Source organism: Lissotriton vulgaris, chromosome 3_1 (assembly GCF_964263255.1).
Source record: "Lissotriton vulgaris chromosome 3_1, aLisVul1.2, whole genome shotgun sequence".
In the NCBI taxonomy this organism is placed as follows: Eukaryota; Metazoa; Chordata; class Amphibia; order Caudata; family Salamandridae; genus Lissotriton; species Lissotriton vulgaris.
The window spans coordinates 2,015,643,862-2,015,664,798 of record NC_141689.1 but is presented as its reverse complement, the minus strand read 5'-3'; the positions used below and the strand labels follow the sequence as shown (position 1 = coordinate 2,015,664,798).

General features: G+C 44.5%; 1 protein-coding gene across 8 annotated transcripts in view; it reads left to right on the top strand.

Moving 5' to 3' along the window:
• ACSL1 (acyl-CoA synthetase long chain family member 1) overlaps positions 1 to 20,937 on the top strand; it is a 408,120-nt gene that overhangs the window by 314,656 nt on the left and 72,527 nt on the right. For all 8 annotated transcript variants that reach the window (XM_086962488.1, XM_086962494.1, XM_086962493.1 and 5 more), the window contains exons 13-14: positions 8,969 to 9,103; positions 14,783 to 14,878. In XM_086962488.1, the coding sequence (XP_086818614.1) occupies positions 8,969 to 9,103; positions 14,783 to 14,878 (231 nt within the window). The remainder of the gene's footprint in view (positions 1 to 8,968; positions 9,104 to 14,782; positions 14,879 to 20,937) is intronic.

Genomic DNA, 20,937 nt, shown 5'->3' with positions numbered 1-20,937 from the left:
TCTTTTTAAAAACGTTTCTCCCACTAAACACCTCCATATCCCTCCCCCCTAACCCCTCCTTACCTTCACCTCCTGTATTATAGAGGAGCACTGCCTGTCACCTACAAATAGCTCAACTTTCTGGCAAATCTTCCAATCGCTCACCTAGGCCAATTAATCAATAGATTGAGCTAGTAACTGCGTGTTGATAAAAGGGAAAAGCTTATGTGGGTCAATGATTGGGGAACCTAGTGGCCTTGATTATTTTGGACTGGTCAGACCTACTTGAGACAGACCATGAGATCCTCCTGAATTGGTGGAGAATTAGACACAAGAATGACATCAAATCATGGCTGGCATCCTTTCTGAAAGGCCACTGAAAATAAGAGATGGGGACGCTTGAGGGGGCCCTTTTTTTAAAACCAATTTCAACCTCTTCTATCTGGGTTACCTCTGGGCTTCAGATAGTCCCTTCCATTCTTCAGTGAGTACATACTTCCTTTGGCTTGGGTCGTGAAATTGTACAGTCTGTATTTCCATACATTGGTTCAGTTGGAGAATGAAAGTTCATAACTGTCTGCTGAATTTGGAGTTGGAGCAAGCTAGTGCTTAATGGGGCCTAGGTAGAGAGTTTGTTCTTGGAAGTACCAATGCTGGTCACCTATGTCTAGCCCGACATTCCGGGAAAGGACCTGTACGTTTTCCTCCGCATTGAATAGTGATGTAGGTGCATGCTTTGATGATAGGCTCTCCATTGGGACACATCTTATGTGAGTAATAGTTCTAACTGGTAGTTCAAACTAGCTATGAATATTTTGACATTTGGATTCCACATAGAAAGGAGCCCTCATCACCAAAGTCTTCTTGTTCCACTTGGTGTATGGCTCAATTAATTTACTAAAGAATTTAGGATTTAAGGTATGTGCTGGTGTTCAGCCACTACTTGTCGAATTCAGAGATTACTTCAAGGTGCCCTGCCTGGTCTCTCGTGTTGCAGTGAAATGGACACCAATATTTGCCAGCTTTGGTTTAGAATATGCATCTCAGTAAGACGGAGGCTATCTGAATCAATCACATTCCTCTATAGTCAGGAAATGAGAGCACATGGAAGAATGTTGGCCTTTGAGGGGCAAAGCTATGGAACACTTTCCTAATCCATGATCCAGTACTTATAAAGCACTGTGTAGTAAGCTGGCTCTTTGTGATATACCAATAATTGGTTCCATCGTGTAAAGAGTTCAGAGATTCCCTCAAATGTACAGGGCTCAATGTAAACCCAAAGTGCTCTATTTGCGACTTTGTGGTAGTGTGATCGAGCAGCCTTAAGCTTGACATAGTGTAACACTTTTGGTATATATGACTAATAAGTGACACAAGGATCAAAATGGAGATCCACCCACATTTTATTTAAAAAAATAAGTTTCTTTCAAAACTACTTTAATACCAACATGTACGTTAAAGTAGGTATTTTTTTTGATAAAAACACTTTTCACTAAAAGTAGACACTGCAATTTTTCAGTTAGCAATGTTAATCTATAGTAGGAAAACTAGGATGCAGTTTTGAAAGTAAGTACACGACTTACAAATCCAGTATTCAGGGTTTCTGGTCAACACTAGGCAAGTTTCAAATTGGTACCAAAAGTGCACCACCAGTGGCACAGAGGTGGCTGGGTGCAGAGGTCCAATTCTGGGTCGAGCGCCCAATTTTAACCAATGGAGACTGAGGGGTGATAGAAGATATGCTGCTCACAGGTATGTAAAGTGGTGTTGAGGGTGGTCAATCTCCGGGAGTTAAGTAAACACGGGGGTACAAGGCCGCATCAGACTTATATCCTCAGCGACACAGGGGCAGCTGGGTGCAGAATGCCAAAACTGTCTGCTGCCCAATGCAGAACAATGGGGGAGATCGGTTTTGGAGAAAGGCTGCAGGCTCGGTCTAGGTGGCAAAATGAAGAAAAGTCACAGCTGCCCAGGTAAGTTCTGATGCTGGGGAATGTAGGGACACCATTGGTCAAGCTCTCAAGGGGCTTCGGGTGCAGAGGTGATCTTTTGCGTCGTGAACATACCATGCAGGTCACTGTGAAGTCTTCGGATTGAGCCTGCAGGCATCGAGATAGTCTGGCAAGGGTCCACCCACTGTGGACTCTGGTTCAGAATCACTGGGGACGATTTTTGTTTTTTAATAACACTGTGGAGACGCGGATGGTGTCATTGGCAAGAGTGATGAGTGAGGTCAGTCACAGAGATGGTCTCTGCCAAGAAGTCTTGCATATACTTCTCTAGGTAGACCAGTGCGATCTCGGAGAGGTATTTGTCCTGAGCTGTGCTGTCAGATCCCGCCCTGAAGGTGTACAGTGTAGTGTAATAGTCTAGGAACTCGTCACTAATTTCAGATGTAGTGGTGAGTGTGTCTAGTGGTGGAGCGGATTTCTGTGATGTACGATTTGCTGTACGGCCGCCTCAACATTTGTGCCAGCACCCTCCCCCGTCTCTCTCCTTCCCCATAGAACCTGGCTGAGTGGTATTTCCCCAGGTACAAGATCTCCTGGTCAGCAGTGTCCCTGTATTTAGTCAGAAGAGCCAATCGCTCTGCCTGCCATGAAGGGTCTAGGGTACGCTCAGGGTTGGAGTTAATTGTTGTGATGTGTTCAATGCGTGCCATCGTGTTGCGGAGATCCCGGAGTACCCCAGCATGCTTAGCAATACAAACACCCCTAATAACTGCATTGAATCCCTCCCACAGTACCGCCCAGGATTCCATGGAACCGATGTTTATCTCGAAATAGTCTTTGATAGCTTCTCTTATTTCAGCCTTAAAAAGTTCACCATGTAGGGCGTGGCTAGGGAAGCGCTATTGTCGTTCATATCCCTCCGGACTTGGAAGTTTCAAGTGTACACTACCGGTGAATGGTCTGAGTATGTCATGGGGAGCGTCGTAAGTGTGTTGAACCAGTCTGTAAATTAAGGGGAGCACTGCCAATAATCTATCCTTGTCCAGGTGTTATGTTGGCCCGAATAGTGAGTATAGTCTGTTAGTGTGGGGTTTTGTTTCCACCATACATCTAGGAGTGAGCGTTGTTCGCAGAGGTCCCTTAGTGCTCACTGCCCTCGTGGTTTGATGTCTGGGGCCCGTGAGGTGCTGCCAAGCCTGGGGTCAAGTAGTAAGTTAAAGTCCCCTCCCATCAATAGCATGCGCTGCTCTATCTTTGCCGGCTGGGCACTCGGCGTGTGGAAAAACTCAGGGGAGTCAGTGTTCAGGGCATAAACGCTAACCAGTAAAACCCTATGGCCACTTAGGGAGCCAGTGACAATGTAGCTGCCCTCTGGGTCTCCAACAATGTCACTGAGACTGAAGGGAAGCCTTTTGTGTATTGAAATGGCGGTGCCCCCAGCATAACTGCTGTAGTTGGCCAAGAACCTATGCGCCCCCCAGTTAGCACCGAATTGTGCAGCGTCTGTGGGGGGAGATGTGTTTCCTGCACATAGGCTATATCTACCTTGTGTCGGAGCAAGTAATGAATCACCTACCTTCGTTTGCGATTATCATGGAGTCCCCTGACATTCCATGAAACCAGGGATAAGGTCGAGGGCCCGCCACGTTACCCAGCCGTGTCATCGGAGAAGTGTGTCTAATCTAATTTGACAGAACAGCGATAAGTGTCAGACATTACTAGCGATAGTGAACGTAGGTGCAAACAATAACCAACGAATCGTACAATCCAATCACCCCTCCCCCCCACCCAGCCCTCTTTCAACCCAAACCATTGTAAGCAATCTAACGAAGTACCAATTGAGTTTAAACTTGACTGATGTGACCCAAGAATAGTACCCCAGTGTAAAGAAGAACACACTCAACGGATACACCATGGACGGGCCAAATGATGTGATAATGCAAGATGAATTGCATTTTCCCAAATATACAAAATTGAGTGATTGAAACCGTGCAAGTGTGTTAACCTGAGCTTGAAAATAGTTCCGCACTAGCATCCGAGCCGATGTGTGGCGGGAAGGGAGGCTTCCTCCTGCCGAGGTCGGATTGTTCCGTTGTTTATATGTCTGACAAAATTCCTGAGCCTCCGCTGGAGTGTCGAATATGCAAGCCCTGCCCCCCACTTCAACTTGCAGCCTTGCAGGGTAAAGCATGCCATATTTGAGGCCTAGATTTCGAAGAGTGGGTTTCACCCCATTGAAAGTCTGGATAGAAGGACCATTTCAACCCCTGCCAATTCAAGTCTCCACGCTCTCTGACAAGCCCCAGCGTTTAACCACAGTCCCTGAAGTTCATGAGGCGTGCTATTCTGGGCCTGGGGGAAGGCCAGGATTAGGACGGAAACCCAAAGACCTATGGGTCCTCTCCACTACAAAACCAGCAGTAAAGGACTCTTTGCCAAACAGGTTGGTGAGTAGATTTTCCACAAAAAGGTCCATGCGTCCAGTGGCTGTCGTCTCCAGAACTCCAAGGATATGGACATTGTTGCAGAGACTGCGAGCCTCCAAATCTTCGTTTTTAATGGCGACTTCCTTGAGGATGCGTCCCACTCACACTAGCCTCTTCAGGGACTGCGCAGTCCCATCCTCAATGTCTGAGATACGAGCCTCCGCAACATCCAGCCATCTATTGTGAACCTGGATTTTAGCCCCTAGTCCTGCAATGTTCTTGCCTAGTGAGTCGAAACTAGAGTCTAGGGCCTTGAATCCTGCCCTCATTTCTTGTAACATGGAAGCGCACCGGTGTGGCGCAAGGATCTAGGTGCAAGGTGGTGTCCTTAACTAGGCCAGCTGTAGTGGGCTATGAGCAGTGTTGGGCTATGGGACTCCAACTGCGCAAGGTATTCCCGCATCTGTGGCACCGGGGCCTCAATGAGCCTGCACGTGCAATGCACAGATGACTATCAGTGCGCTGTCGGACTAAGATGATGCATTAGGTCTGTCTCCTGCCATCCGTGAGGCCGGCCTGATGATTTGTCGCGGGGCCAGACGTGGAAGGTTCTGCAGTTTGCAAACCACAATATTGGCTATGTGGGTCCACAAAGCATTTTTTCCTTTTCCCCAATGGGCACCACTATGGCAGGGTGCCGGGCCAGCACGGGCACGCAGGTCGCTTCGCTCGGCCGCGCATGGGCGGTCTAATTTAATGATTTAATGTGTTCGAGGTCCAGCGCAACTCTACTGTCCACGGCGGAGGGTTTGCCTGGTCACAGTCCTGGGGAGGCCTTAATCCACACTGACCCTGAGCAGTTGCTCAACAAAGGCCCCAGGTGGGCTGTGATATTTGTGAGGGTATTTCTAAAGCGCAGCGATCGCTCCGGAAGGAGCATCTTGGCGCTGAAATCCTGGTGGACCAGTCCTGGTAACAATAGGGGATTAAATGGCTGCTTTGGAGTAGTCACCGGAGAGGTTAAAGATCCAAGTCTTTAAAAGTTTTCTGAAGGGTTTTTCGAGGGTATGTTGTCTCAGATTTTTGGGTATGTTGTTCCAAGCTTTAATAGCCAGGAAGCTTAGAGTTTTTCCGCCCTTCGTCTTCAGGTTGTACTTGGCGGGGAGGATGAGGTTGTCCTGGGATGAGCGGAGGGATCGACTGGGGGTGTAGTGGGGGAAGCGTCTGGAGAGGTATTTTGGACCGGATTTGTTAAAAGCTCTAAATGCAGTGATCAAAATTTTTAAAAATTCTTTTATGAAGGGGGAGCCAATGGAGGGATCGTAGGGCTGCAGAGAGATGCTTTTCGGGGCAGTTTAAGGACCTGGGAGGGGATGAGGATCGGGGGTGGGGGTTGGTCCGAATCGCTGCTGCAACGCCGACCTCAGTGACTCACAGCTTCAGGGCCTCCGCCCTCCCACTGTTTCTGTGAAGCGTCATGGCATCCCCAGTGCACCGGCTTTGAAATTGCGGCGCATCGCAACAGGCTCCTCCTGTGTTTTTCTCTGGGCCGTATCTCTGCAGCTCATGCCTCGACAGTGCACACTATCCGCACCGCCGGCTTGATGTGCATTCACTGGTCGGCACTGTAGTTTTTGGGCTATTATCTTTACGCAGTTGTGGGAGAAATGCCGATGAGCTGGATCGCCCTCCGGAGCTTCACTACCAAGCGGCCATCTTAGCCGCCGGCTTGGCCACGCTTAATCGCTGGGGAACCTTCGCAGGGCCGGTGGGCCACTTGGACTTGGGCAGTGGGCATCTGGTGCAGAGGTGGGTCCGGAGGCGGTTTCGCGGTTCCTCAGGGCAGAGCTCTTCATTTTTAAAGTTGGTTTCTTAGACAGGTCTGCCGTCCATATGCATTTCTTGATCTTTATAAAAGTCAGGCAGTCCTCCCAGGGTTTAGGGATCCTGGTCCATCTTCTTTCCTTCTGTTGTGGCTCTTGGGTGTCCAGGCTTCGTAGGTAGTCTATAATCTGATTTCAGGTTCTTTGGGTGCCGCCTAAATACTAGATTTAAGGCTGTTATAGGGGAGTGAAGGTAGTGACCAATGAGTTCCTTAGCTGGGGTGTCTACACCTTTTATTGTGCTACCCTCCTGTGTGAGGGCTGCAAAATGTTCTTCACTTCGCCTCGATCACCTGAAGGGTTGAGTTGGCGAAGGGAGACGCACCTCCTGTACTCACCTAGTTTTCTCAGCAGTTCTCCTGACAAAAGTGGGGGTTTGAACCAGGGGCTGCCATCTGCTGCTAGCAGCAGAGGCTGGGGTCACATTACAAAGGCGGCAAGGCCTTTGAAGCTTCCATCTCTAGCACTGTGCCTGCCTGGGGGAGAAGGTGTGACACCTCCGCCCAGGATGGGCTTTGTTTCTGACCTCCAACAGCAAAGGCTCTCGACCCAGGGGTCCTGAAACATGTCTGATGGTGGCAGGCTGACTGAAGCCAGTCAGGCCACACAAGGGTTGATAGGTTTTTCAGGGGACACCTCTGAGGTACCCTGTGGGTACATGTTTTAATAAATCTCATACTGGCATCAGTGTGGGTTTATTGAGCAGTTGTTTGGTACCAAACACTCCTAGGTTCAGTGAAGCCATGATGGTGCCGGGGAACTCTAGTTACTGAGTTTCCACCCATGTACACTTTATGGCTTCCCTGGCACTTACAATATTAAGAATAGACTTAAATATTGTAGGGGCATATGTGCCTGGTGGTAGTACATGTGATTTATGTACAATGCTGCCCCTATTTCTGTTGGTGTGGTTCGATCTTTAATCTTGTAGCTGATGGGTGGCGATGTCTGGGGTGGTTGCAGGCTAGGTCTCTGATGAAGGTCCCGTCGGGGGCGAGGGTGGGGATGGTGTCCCAGACTTTGGTGGCATGTTTTCATAGCGATCTGGTGTTGAACAGGAGGCAGCGGAGTCATTTAGGGGATGTCTCGGCCACCGGGCTAGCGTGGCGCTGGTTGCTGTGATGGTGGTTGCCGCTGGGGTAGAGGTGAACCGGCAGTGGCTGCAGGGGAAAGGTCCATGTTTTGAGCATGGTGATGCAAGACAACAGCCGTTTTGGCCGGGGTGCAGGGCAAGGACACCTGCGGCAGATAGCCGGTGAGTACGAAGGGCCAGGGTTTCTGCCATGGGCCAGGCGTGGACTGGCACAGATGGGCTTTCCTGTGGTGCGCCTCATGTGAGTCATTGGCGCAGATGCCCTGCTGCCTTTGTAAGTAGTCCTGGGAGGTAGGAGTGGCTGGTCGGGAGTAAGAGCAGTGAGATGGGTAACAGCAGGAAAAATGCAGGAAATGGTGCAGTACAAAAAATGATACAAGTACCTAAGTGAAAACACTAAAAATAAGTTATTGTTAACAGTGTACAGATTAACCCAGGCAATAACCGTGCCTGAAATAGTAGGGCAAAACCAACAGAAGGGAAATAGCTGTGATTGTTGGTCAACTGGCAGCTGGACTGGCGGTTTTGGGGGTATGAGTGATGCAGCAGTCGAATGGAGTTGGGCAGTGGGGGGGGGGGATCAGGGGAAGGCCTACTGATCTATGGTGCATATGTACAAAAGCATTTTTGTGGTCAGTAAATGCCCAATTTGCAGAATCTGTCAGTTTCCAACCATAAATGCCATTCGGTAACATGTTACCCAATCGCAAATTTTGTTGAGCGATTTGGTATTTGGATGGGCGTGTTTAGGGCATCCCTCTCCAAATACCAAATTACAGTGGTATGTGTGAATGTTTTGTGACCGAATTACTGTTGCACAATATTCCTTTTTTACAGACACCTTAACAGTGGTGGTAATCAATCACAAAAGGGATAGGATCCCCATGGAACACCCACCCAGATCACCTCTCAGCCCCCATTTTTTGTTGTTTTTTAAAGTTTTTTTAAGAGCATGCATTGTTCCTACAAACCACTGCCTACTCTTAAAAAATGAAACTTCTGAGTTAATGTTCTTCTTTTTAAACAATCTGTTTTCCCTTAAGGAAAACTGGGTGCATGTAAAAAAAATGTTTTAATTGCTTCATGAAACAGCAATCTCAGACCTGGTCTACTGACCCCAGAAGGCCACCATCCTAGTGATGGCAGCGATTCTAATGGGTTGCAAGTTGCGACCTACCTCATTAATATTCATGTGGTACATCAATTGTAATCCCATTAGGAATCTCAATGGGTTTTATACATTAGGACTTGCCATTTCCGAATTGAGGTTTGCAAAGAATCTCAATTAAGAAATTGCAATGCCTATAATTTATACCTATGGCCCTTCATACAGGTGGATCTTGTATCCTATGCAAAGAAGATGTAAATTGGCCTGTCCGGTAGGGCATGCTAATGATGATGATGCTTAGTAGTCCATGTTTCCGGTTTGTTTTCACTCTTGGAAATAAGGTCATGGCAAGTGGGACCGATCAACATGTCCTGTTTGCCTGAGTAGATGTAGCTGTAGCATATTCAGTCTGTCTAATCAGTGTTATTCGTGTTCCTTTATGAATAGAGGATTAATAAGGACTAAAAGATGTGATTATGCCTGGTGATTAACATTTCAATTTGCTGCATCTTTTCCCAATTATACAGATATTTAGCCAGGCAAACACTCCCATGAAACGATGGATGTTGGACTTTGCTACTAAAAGGAAGGAAGCTGAACTTCGAAGTGGCATAATACGAAATAATAGTCTCTGGGATAAAGTTATCTTCAGAAAAGTGCAGGTATATTAATATTTGTTTAACGATTTGTAGTTAATTTGATTTTTTAATACACTCCAGAGGAGACCTGAAAATGAGGTGGTACTGTAGCATATAAATACGACAGACTTGCCTGTATGCTTACAATTAAATTTGTTTCTCTACCAAAACATCTTATGTAGACTTATATATCTAGTGGCTCCCATCATTACTCTCTAAGTTACTTTGTCATTTTCTTAAACGATTCCCCTCTCCCTAAGCCCATTAATGTTCTAACCTTTCTACACTTGCTGCCAATTTTATATTTCAATGTTTTGTGAGCGCAGAAGTCTCCATAAATATTGTTAGTCAACAGCTTTGTAGCACACTGGTTAGACTGTGCTTTGATGCCGTTGTATTTTGGGATTTGCCTTGCTCCCAGCCGAACTGTTCCGCCTTTTCAGAAAGCTGATTACCTTTGCTTTTACTTGTTTTATGCTTTTAACTTCCTCCATTTTAATTCTGTTTGAGTTACCAGTAGTTAATCGCTGCAGGGGAGCCTGCAACTGATTTTAGGGGTTTATCTGCAATCCAGTGCACACATACAAATCTACATTTAGTAATACAAAAGTAGTTAGAAAAGCTATTAAACAATATTCTTTGTTGGTGTCTGGTTTCTTTAATTTACGGTTTCTACAACGCAGCCAGCCGACACGTGTTTAGTCGGGGAAAACAGTAGTCCCGACTCTTCAGGGCTGAATGAATATATCAAAGCTCCATGTAGTCCCTGGACCGGTGATAATTCCAACCCGGTAGGGCACAAGAATCCATGTGTTTTCGTATCTAGTCTAAAAGCAGGTAGGTAACTGAGGCGTAAAGCCGTAGATGGCGTAATCGCGCTGCCGGTGAGAATTCCATACCGGCGTCAACGATTAGAAGTCCGCTATCGATGCTGTTAATATTGCCAAATCTCTAATATGTACGCTGTTGTAGCTTAGGTCGCCAGTATGTCCGCACATTCAATCAGTGTTAATACGTCTTTCACAGTTCATATAATTAGCAATTCGAGTCGGAGCCGCCAGGACGCTGTTATTTTGTTCTTCTCGGGTCGAACAGAAACACACACACACGTGTTTTCTTCAAATCTAGCACATACCCACATGAATTGCTAATTATATAAACTCTGAATGACATATTAACACTGAATGCGCGGACATGCTGGCGACTTCAGCTACAACAGCGTACATATTAGAGATTTGGCAATATTAACAGCATCGATAGCGGACTTCTCATCGTTGACGCCGGTTTGGAATTTTCACCAGCAGCGCAATTATGCCATCTACGGCTTTACCGGGTTGGAATTATCACTGGTCCAGAGACTACATGGAGCTGTGATCTATTCATTCAGCCCTGAAGAGTCTGAACTTCTGTTTTACCCGACGAAAGACGTGTCTGCTGTCTGCGTTGTAGAAACCGTAAATTAAAGAAACCAGACACAGCAAAGAATATTGTTTAATTGTTTTCTAACTACTTTTGTATTACTAAATTTTGGTTTGTATGTGTGCACGGGATTGCAGATATTTTGACATGTGGTAGGGTTTCCCTACACTTAGTAAGGGGTTTTTAGGGTCTCCCCTTCCCAGTCAGCACCATACTTAACCGATTCCTTTTTAGACACCATTCAAGCTGAGCGCCACTACTTCCCAATTACAAAAACCCTTGTTCTTGAGCACTGATTTTTAGGGGTTGCTAGACTTTTTTTCTTCCTTCATTTGCCCAATCTGTTTTGTTACCTGCTGGTCTGTCCTGAAGCGCTGTTCGAGCACACTGACCACACCACTGCCAAGTCGCTCGACTTAACTGGCTATATCAATGCCATGAAAGCCTGTCTGCACCCAGACCAGGCCTAGCGCCGGTCCCCCTAATTCTCTGGTGTGAGATTTACTGATACAAAAATACTCACCAACGACCTGCTCAGTTACCATCCAGGTAAGAACATGAACTGGCCTAAACTTGACTAACAACCCCAACAAACAGCAGGCTTGGTTTCAGCTGTGGTAAAAAAAAATAATCTTGCATAACACAGCAATAGATATGCGCACCATCTCCTCTAACTGGCACTATAATAAAACCACTCCCCTGAACTGTCTGCTGTGTCCTGCTTAATGCCAGATCTTTAAGCACAGTTTGGAATTTCATGTATTTATAGACACTTACATAATGCCTTGGCGTTTATTACTGAAACCTGGGCCGACCCTGCATGTATTTCAGATCTTCTAGCGGCCTTACCCCCGGTCTATTCCATCTCCAGACATTATAGACCAAATAAGAGAGGGAGATGGCTTTGCGATTGTTTAGAAGGACAAATTCAAAATCTGCAGTAATCCAGCACCATCACAATATTTTGAAGAGCTTTCTTTTAAAATTGCTCTTACCATTACAAACATTTTGACACATGCTCCTATATCGAATGCCTGGCCACAAGCACATTTTTTTCACAGGAAATTACTAATCTCCTAGAAGGACACATTTTGTCTAATGATTTTAATTTCCACCTAGAAGCATTTCATGACCCGGACACATCAGCCCTCCTCCAGCCCATCTCCAGTCTGGGCTTTCCCCAAATTGTTGAAGTTCCACACACCATGCGGGGCACACCCTAGATGGAATTTTTATTAATACATCTATAACCACCACTTCCAGTCTCCCTCTCGTGTGGTCTGACCACAGTGCTATCTTTTTTTCTTTTCACACTCAACCACCCACTCAACCACCCTTTTCACAGATCTAAAACCAGATGGAGTTTGTTCACCTCTCAAGCCTGGTATAACTTTCAGCTGGGTCTGTTTGCGGATAAACTAAATTCTTCGCTTCCTACCCTCTCAAACACCGATGCAGCAGAGTCTCAATACACCACTTGGGTTAACAACGTGGCGCATTTATTAGAACCACCCAAACAGAAGAAACCTAAACGTAACTTTATCAGCCCCCTTGTTCATAGCTGAGCTAAGGGCTCAAAAATGGACTTGCCATAGACAGGAAAACATATGGAGGTGAAACTATAACGATGCATAGAAGGCTGACTACAAGCTCTGTCTAGCCACTTACAAAACCCTTATTAGAGAAAAGACCTTCACCAAAAAGATACACGAAGCAAAAAACTTCTCAAAAGAAATTTATCAAACAGTGACCAAGTTACCCATTGATACCTCTAACAAGACCAGCCCCAGTTGGCCATCCTTTTGTGATGTTTTGGCTGATTGTTTATTGTTTCTTAAATTTTTTTCTTCTCAAAGTGAAAGCAGTCTACGATTTATTCTCCTCCTTAATCTGACAAGGTCTTTGTCCCCACTACTGCAAGTGAAAATAAACCTAAATTTAGTGAATTCACACCTCCTACTTTAGAAGAGGTTACTAATTGATTGAAATCCACCTCTTCCAGTTCCCCCCACAACCCCTGCCCACCAAGTGTGGGCAAACTAGAAGCAGGGACTATTGCCCCTCAGTTCACATCTATTTTCCAGCTCATGATCTCGACTGGTAGGTTTCCTTGTATCTGGAAGAAAGCTTCCATACTCCCATTATAATTTTTTTTTTATTTAAAGCAGCTCATGATCCCAAAGCCCCCAGCATTTTCCGCCCCATTTCCTCTTCCCCTGCCATCAAAGACCATAGAAAAAATAATGAATAAACCAATTGATGGAACACCTCCAACGTAATGATCACCTAGACACCACTCAATTTGGCTTCTGCAGCGGACTTGGCACGGAAATAGCTCTGTTCAAGGCTACAGAGGAGATCAGGCAGGTGCTCGATCAGGGCTGCTGGAACGTCTGAAAGAAATCCATGTCATTGGTCGGGCCTGGGATCTACTAAAATCATTTATATTGGACAAAGAAAAATGTTAGGATGAATTTGCCTCTCATCCTTTCTCTTTCCCATGCTGGGTTCCCTCAGGAGTCCTTTCACATCCCAACTTTAATATATACGTCTCACCCTTAGCTTGTGTAATCCAAGGTTTCAGCTTTTCTTTGACCTCTTACCCAGGTGACACCCAAATCGTCATCTCATGGAACAAGGATGATCTAGGTATACATTCCAGATTATGCGATTACATGCAGCAGTTAGTACTTGGATGAGTAGATGCGGTCTTAAACTGAACACAGGGAAAACACAAGTGATGTTTTTTGGGGAACAAACTTTCTTTTGGACCCTGTCCTGCTGGCCAGCAGAGATGGGCCCTCTTCCGTTCTCCTATGAACAAGACTTGGAAAATGGGAATATTGATTGATAAATTAAGTTATACTAACCATGTCATTGCCCTGTCCTCCTCCCACTTTTTTCAGTTTGAAAATGCTAGATTCTTCTGTTTATTCCAGTTCACTTTCAGAAAACCCTCATAGCACCTCTGATGACTAAATTGGATTATTGAACTGGATTTACTCACCAATACATCCTAAACAGATTGAAAATACTGCAAAATACTTCGGCAGGACTTCTAAAAATTCCAAGACCTCATTCAGTAGCCACTGCCATCAAAAACCTACCTCCACTGGCTCCCTATCAGACCGCGCATCATGTTCAAAGCACTTTGCATCCATTACATGGCTTAGGCTTCGACTTTTCAACAGTTTGGTACAAAATTGGTACACTCAAAGTAAACTTTACAGTCTGCCATGGCCAAATTCATCGTTGTTTCCAAATTCAAACGCTCCACCTGTCGAGGCAGGAACTTCTTTTCGGGACTGACAATAACCTGAAATGCCCTACCACTTGATATCATGAGCACACTTAATCTAATTACCTTCAGGAAGCTCTTAAACTAGCATGTTTTGAAAAGCCAGGTTTTTATCTGCTGGCTCCCTCGGACGTCTCCTCTGCATCAAATCCAGCGCCAAGACAACCTAGGGTAATCTAGCACTTTCAAAATATATATTAACATAACAGTATTTTTGACGATATCCCACCATATCCATCAGTAACTCCTAATCGTTGGTGTATAATTGGTTTACAGTTCATATTTTGAGTGTGCAAAATAAGAAATGTCGCTGTACTTTTTTTTGTTTTGCCAATTTTTGTGGTTGCTATTGCCTCCACACATTTCCCTTCACTGCATTTTAGCTTGCTGGTTTTGCTCATGCTAAATATTTGACATTTTTAACTTCATGATTGCGAGATACCATGTTCAGTTCTGGACAGCGGTAAAAATCTGTTTGGGGATCAGGGAGTGGGGGGGAGGTGTATCAGTATGAAATGTCTAAACAACTGGTCTAGCAGAAAAGGTAGACCGTTAACCAGAGGGTAGCAGGCAGTGCTCTGCATCTTTCTTTTTGTGTCTTATCTGCAGTTGGCTCTTGGGGGAAGATGTCCAAGTTTAAGCACATGCAGTGCCGTGCCTCCTAGTAGTGGGTCCACAGTCTTGAATCAGTTTGGTATGGAATGTAAATCGCAAGGAGTTAGATTATTATTTAGACTGACTCTTAATATACAGCTTCCTTTCGATTAACAGACTCCTGCCATCTCCAAATCAGGTTAGGCTTGTCCTTTCATTGCACCGTTCAACTGAAATGAAGGTAGTGGGCATGTGCATAGGGCTATATGATTGTTTTTTAACACCCCCCAAAAAAATATTGGAACAACTTGATTAAGACAGTAGTCTAATGTTAGACTGATCTGAAACTGATATCTTCTGGTACACCATCTTTTTTTCTTCTTTTCATTTAGGCCAGTCTTGGCGGTAAAGTGAGGCTTATGATAACTGGAGCTGCACCCGTCTCCCCAACTGTACTGACCTTCTTAAGAGCTGCTCTTGGATGTCAGGTGGGTTTTTCTTTGTGTTCTTCATCCTCTACACTTTAGATATATGAATTATCTGGAAATGCAATGGCACAATAATTTTTTTCAGGTGCTATCTAAGACCTTTAGATTTTACTAAAGTTATATGTACAATATACTCAAGTGTAGGGGGCTTTCAGCAGCTGTCTTCATCATAGGTCTGTTATTGTGCCATTCACATTTCTCTTCTACCCACTGATGCGTACACATGAGGCATTCCACCTCAACCATTGGTTAACTTCACTGAGTGACCACATTTTGTTCCTTCACAAGGACATCATCTGCACACATTAGTCACCCTCAGTGTAATGTGTACTTCTTGAGATCAAACATTTTAGCCACTTTTCCTTATTTTGGTTGACTAGGTGCAACAGCTTGCCCCAACAAAGTTTGCAAAACCCCTGGCTAAACAAAACCAGCATTGCCCAAGGCAAAAGATTGACAGTCCAGTCCAGTCCTATTGGTTTCCCAATGCTTGTTTTTTATTGGTTGGTAGTCTATTGCCTCTGCAGAAGTCGCAGTACCACTGCACAAAATTAGAGTAGACAATTTCAACCATGAAAATGTGTTCAAATGAAAAACAGAATGGGAACAGTCTTGTGCAATAATATTTACATTAGACATCCTCTGCATTTCATAAAGTAAAGAGGGTTGATGAGCTGTACCTTTCTGTAAAGACCATTTTTTTGCGATGTAGGAAAGGGAGAATTGGCCAGATGCATGTCTGTGGTTGCTGGGAATGTATGCTGAAGAACCAAAATATGTGAGAAACTGAGGGAGGAGGGCATTCCAGGTGGACTGTGTTCACCATACTCCATTGTGTGCAGCAGCACATGGTTTCCGCTTTATTTGAGGGCTTATGCTGGATAGGTGCCACAAAGTTCAGTAAGCGGGAATGAGCAGCTGCAGGGTCATTCAGGGGACAAATGTTTTTGGGATTCTTCAGGGAAGTATGTTTGCTGTGAACCAGCTGACTTCAGGAATGAGTGCCAAAAGTGCGGACATAAAACATCTTGTATTTTAGGAAGGCTGGACTGTAGTCTCCACTAGTTGAGAGCTCGAATCCTGGTCCCATCTGCAACAAAGTTAAACTTCTAATTCCAATCAATAGTAACTAGTGTTTTCCTTTTCTTTTAGCTGCATGGTCTTTAAACATGAATTGCAGCAAGTATGCACCATCTGTGGTGCAATCTGCATCCTGAATATTCAGACCCTTCCACCTCATTACTACAAAGCTATTCATTGTGTATGTTCTTCAAACATCCATTCAAGAATGTGCTATCTGCAATGTTTTTAGTTTTCTGTAGCATGACCAGACCCACTGGTGCAGTAGAGTGCTTTACACAAGAATTAGAGTTACAGTGAAATCGCATTATAACTGCAGCAAGACAAAAATATCTTTGTTCCTTCTGTAGAGTTCTTGTGTGGTAGCACATTAGTGTAGGTGGGGAACAATGCTCTTGTAGTATGGATTTATTGGTGTTGATGTGAACTTCTACCTAGGTGTTCATTGCGTTGATTCATCCATCACAGCTACTGTAAGTGAGTGGACTCAAAGCCACGCGCGTATTTGTTAGTGTCTAGTACCTATATTTTAGTGTGCATTAAAGTATTTGATGTTTTGAAAGATCAACACTGGGTTTGACATTTGTTTGTTATGCTCTTAGGTGATTGAGTCCTGAGCTCTAGCACCCCTATGCTACCTACCTGTGAAGCCTGTGACCTCTCACCAATATCAACGACTGAGGGTCAAATGCTGAGGGGGTTGTACTTGACGCAATTTGCAAAGCAATAGTTGGATGTGCACCTGGATATCAGAGCCAAACTACCTCCACTCACAGTAGAAGCCCAGTAATATCTGCTTACCCTGTTCCCCCCCATTGCCCCCACCCTCCTTCCAAATTGGGGTCTGACATTACACAGCCCCTCATTGGAGGGTCCAGAAATTACAAAGCCCCTCAGTGGCAGGTCCAGAAATTATTTTTAGAGGGAGCACACAAAGACCCACAAATAAAGCTAGTAGGGCTACCTATAAGAGTCAAAGTAAACACACTAGAGTGTGTATGTTTGTAATAAACTGAGGCATCGTGAACATCTTTCATTAGTAGCTACAGAGGGGGTGTTTTTTTTTTTTTTATAGGCCATTCCTGTCTGCAAAGCTGCAGACAAAAGCTCATAATTATCTCTATAAGGCAGTTGCAACCTCAGTAAATTGGACAAGAGATTTTTTTTTATTTGGGGGGGAAAAAGGTTCGAGACCATAAAATAGTAAAGCAAGTAAAAGAAAGTAAGATAGGGAGATAGAAAAGTGAAGGACGGAAGGTTGGGAGGAAGGGTGAAAAAGGTAGGAATGGTGGTTAGACCAAGGATAAATGGAATGGATGGATTGAAGGTGAAAGGATAGATGGATTAACAGTTGAAAAATGAATTGATAGCCAAGTGAATGGAAAGGCAAGTGTGTGAGAAGACAAAAGGTTCAATGACAATTAGAAGTATTTATTGATGGATGGCTACATCGATGGATCGGTTAATGGATGTTTGCGTGGATGGATGCATGCATAGATAATGGCTGAGTGAACGGATGGTTGGATGGAATGGCCCAGTTATTGATGGAATGGTAAATGATTGAATGTGTGAAAGAACCACGCATATGCCTTTACCATGCATACCTTTACAATGAAAATGTAAGTATATATATCAGTTAATTGAAAACCCTTTTTGCATGTATGTGTTTATGTATATATTTAATTTAACTTAACGACCCAGCACCTAAACCCTGAAAATACCCTTATTCACCCAATACCCCTACTCACCCTGAACACTACAAATACACTTACCACCCAATACCCCTATCCACCCTAAACCCTATAAATAACATTACCACCCAATACCCTTACCAAACTTTAAACCTGAAAAACACCCTTACCAGCCAGATGTCCTTATCCCTAAAAATGCCCTTACCACCAATAACCTTACTCACTCCAAAACCCTATAAACACCCTTACCACCCAATACCCATACCCACCTAAAACCATGCGTTCCATCCAATACCCCTACCACCCCTAAACCTTAATCACCCTTACCGCCAAAATCCTTACTCACCCCATACTCTTACCCACCACTAAACCCTTAAAGTACTCTTACCATCCAATACCCCTACCCGCCAATCAACCTTAAAACGGTGTCTCAAACCTTTTTTGTAGTGAGAGCTAGGGTCCGGCCTAGAAAATGGCAAGCCAGATTAAGTTGTTGCTGCACTTAACCACAGTGTACCCAAGCGCGGTACTGTGCAGTGTAAAACGGGTGGCGCTGCGGGACTAAAATAGATAATGAAGAGGCCTGCACACAAAACGAAATTATCTTTCCAATAGAAAGAACAACGCTACGTGTTTGCATTTTAAAATATAAACATTTATTTACTTTTTTCCCAAAAAAGGCTGAGAGCTACTAGAAGGGGGTCGGCAAGCTAACAGTAGCTCGTGATCGAGCATTTGGCGACACCTGATCTAAAGTAGGTAGGTAGGTATATTGACTGGAGGGGAGACCCTATAAACTGAACTTCAGGAAACTGCTGAAACTTGTCAGACAGATTAGTGGCTAAGCCATGGAATACGAAGAGAGCACCATCCTTTCCAAGTTTGGAAACCATCTATCATGCTTGCAGAGATTGTAAGGTGGATTATGAAGCCAAAGGGCAAGAAATACATACACCAACATGCCTGATCAGGCAGAAGACTCCCACTTTAGTAATATAAGTGTAAAACAAATGTGGCTGTTGTCAGTGTAAAACTTCCCTCACCCAAGGATTGAACAACTGACTCCACAGCCAGCCCACTGCACCAGGAGTACTATTCCATGTGCAGTACATATCCAGGTAAATTTGATTGCTTTAGCTGCTTGCTCTCTCGATTTGAGGTATGTTTACCCAACTGCACCCACCACTTAATGTCTTTGTGGGGCATCTCCACTCATTTTTGGATATTGGGGCTCATTTGTCAAGCAGAAAGGGGATAGGAAAACAATGGAGACCGAAAAGTGGATGGAAAGACCTCTCATGTTCTAATTATCGCCATTATTTTATCTGAATCCCCTTTCATCAGTACAACCAAAGGGCAGCTCACCCTGGAATCGGTACCACCAGAATACCCACACAAAAAAGGCCCACACAGGGAGAGGTATCAACTCCTCGCCAATATAAGTGTAAGCTGACCAGTATCCAGGAATGAAAAGGAAATGTCCATAAAATTCACTCACAAGAAAGGGGCACTTGTAATTCTAGTCCCAACTACCATTTTGTAGAAAATATTGGCCTTGGTAAGGAAACTTTGCTAGTTTGCGGAGGCAAACTGCCCAAGTGTGCAGATGTAAGAACAGTGAGAGATACCACCACAACCCATGACCCGTAGTCGGAATCTACGTAGGACTATGCTTGCTAATATGAGCTTTGTACATCCTACACATGTTACACTGCCAACTTGGTGCAGTGGAGAAGGCGTACTTGTTTACAGTAATGCTGACCTGTGGGCATGCCTGTTCACTGTAACCTCATACTGAAGGACCCAGCCCTATGTAAGCACACATGATCTTCCATTTCTCAAATAGCCTAACTCTGCATTACGTCAGCCTGCCAGACCGAAGAGCATTCTAGCACCAAAACTACCCTATGTTATGGTGTAATACATCAGAAACTGGGCAGCATTGCTGCAGTGGGGAAGGGTGGGAATGCCAAAGATCAAGACCAGCCGTACACAGGCAGGTTAACAACTTGACAACTACACAGCCATATTCAACTGTCTCAAATTTCCAGAGCTTTAGAAAAACTATTTTTGTCTTACAAGTGAAACAGCTCTTCAGCATTTAGTGACGGAAACTTGTAAATAAAGTACATAATTTAAAATGTTTGGAAATAATTTTTGTTGTTGTGGTGTGACCGATTTAAATACTCCTGTGCAAACCTGAAATATCTGGGTAATGGAGAAGCAAGCAGTATTCGTCATGTACTACAAATTAAAGACAAAGCATTACTATTTGATGTAAAACAGGAGAAAAAGATATCCTTCAAGTGGCTGAATTGAACAATGTGAAAGAAGAAAACCTGGGAACAATCCCAGATTCCACACTGGACCATATTGCGTGATCCTAGGCAAATGTCTTGTGTTTAATTTGGTGGCCTATAATGTTGCTTATTGTATAATAAGAGTCTCAGCCACATATAAAGTGCATATGGCTAATGATTTGGATTTGGTTTCTGCCTGCCACCCGAGCTCTAACCTCATGCAACATGAATCTAGGTTCTAGAATCTACAGTGCTCATGGCAAGTGACTTGGCTCTTGGAAACAGTCATGCTCCGCCTTACCCTGACAACTAAGCTATTGATGAACTAAGTTCACATTAAATTCAGGCTATCAGTTTTAGTTACTGTCTGTCAATGCAGTGAAATACTCTGAAGTGTTTCTGCAAAGAAATACACTTTTTTTGGATTGTGAAGTTCCTTTGCATATTTTGTTGCAGGAATTACTTGCCAGTTTCATGGCTCAGCTCCTACTCTGGCTGGCCCTGTTAATTTGCTAGCTTGCCCATTTCTAAACAAGCTAGCATTTAGAAGCTATTCTGGGACCAGGGTGATTGTAATGGTACCCTTGGGCCCAGCCTTTGCAGTTGGAAACATTTCCGTGAAATTGGACCGTATGGGAAACAGATGCTACATCACTGGGGCAATATTTTGTCGAAGACCAGGTACAGTGAGCAGGTGAATTTTGGCTGGGGTAGTACTTTCAAAGAGCTGGAGGGGAGGCATCGATACAGCGGCCCTTCCCTCAGTGGAGGAGTCTGTGATGTCATTTCTTACAGCCTCTCGCTATTGAGGTTTCCTCATTTAACTTGATAGAGGTTGTTTTACCTCCATCAATGACATCTGTGCACAATGGTACAACCTCTTCCACATGTCCAGTTACCACTTGAGAATGTAGGGCACATGTTCACCTTTATCTTAGCTACAAGGGCACAAAGAAGCAAGGTTAACACTCCCAAATGCTCCATTGTA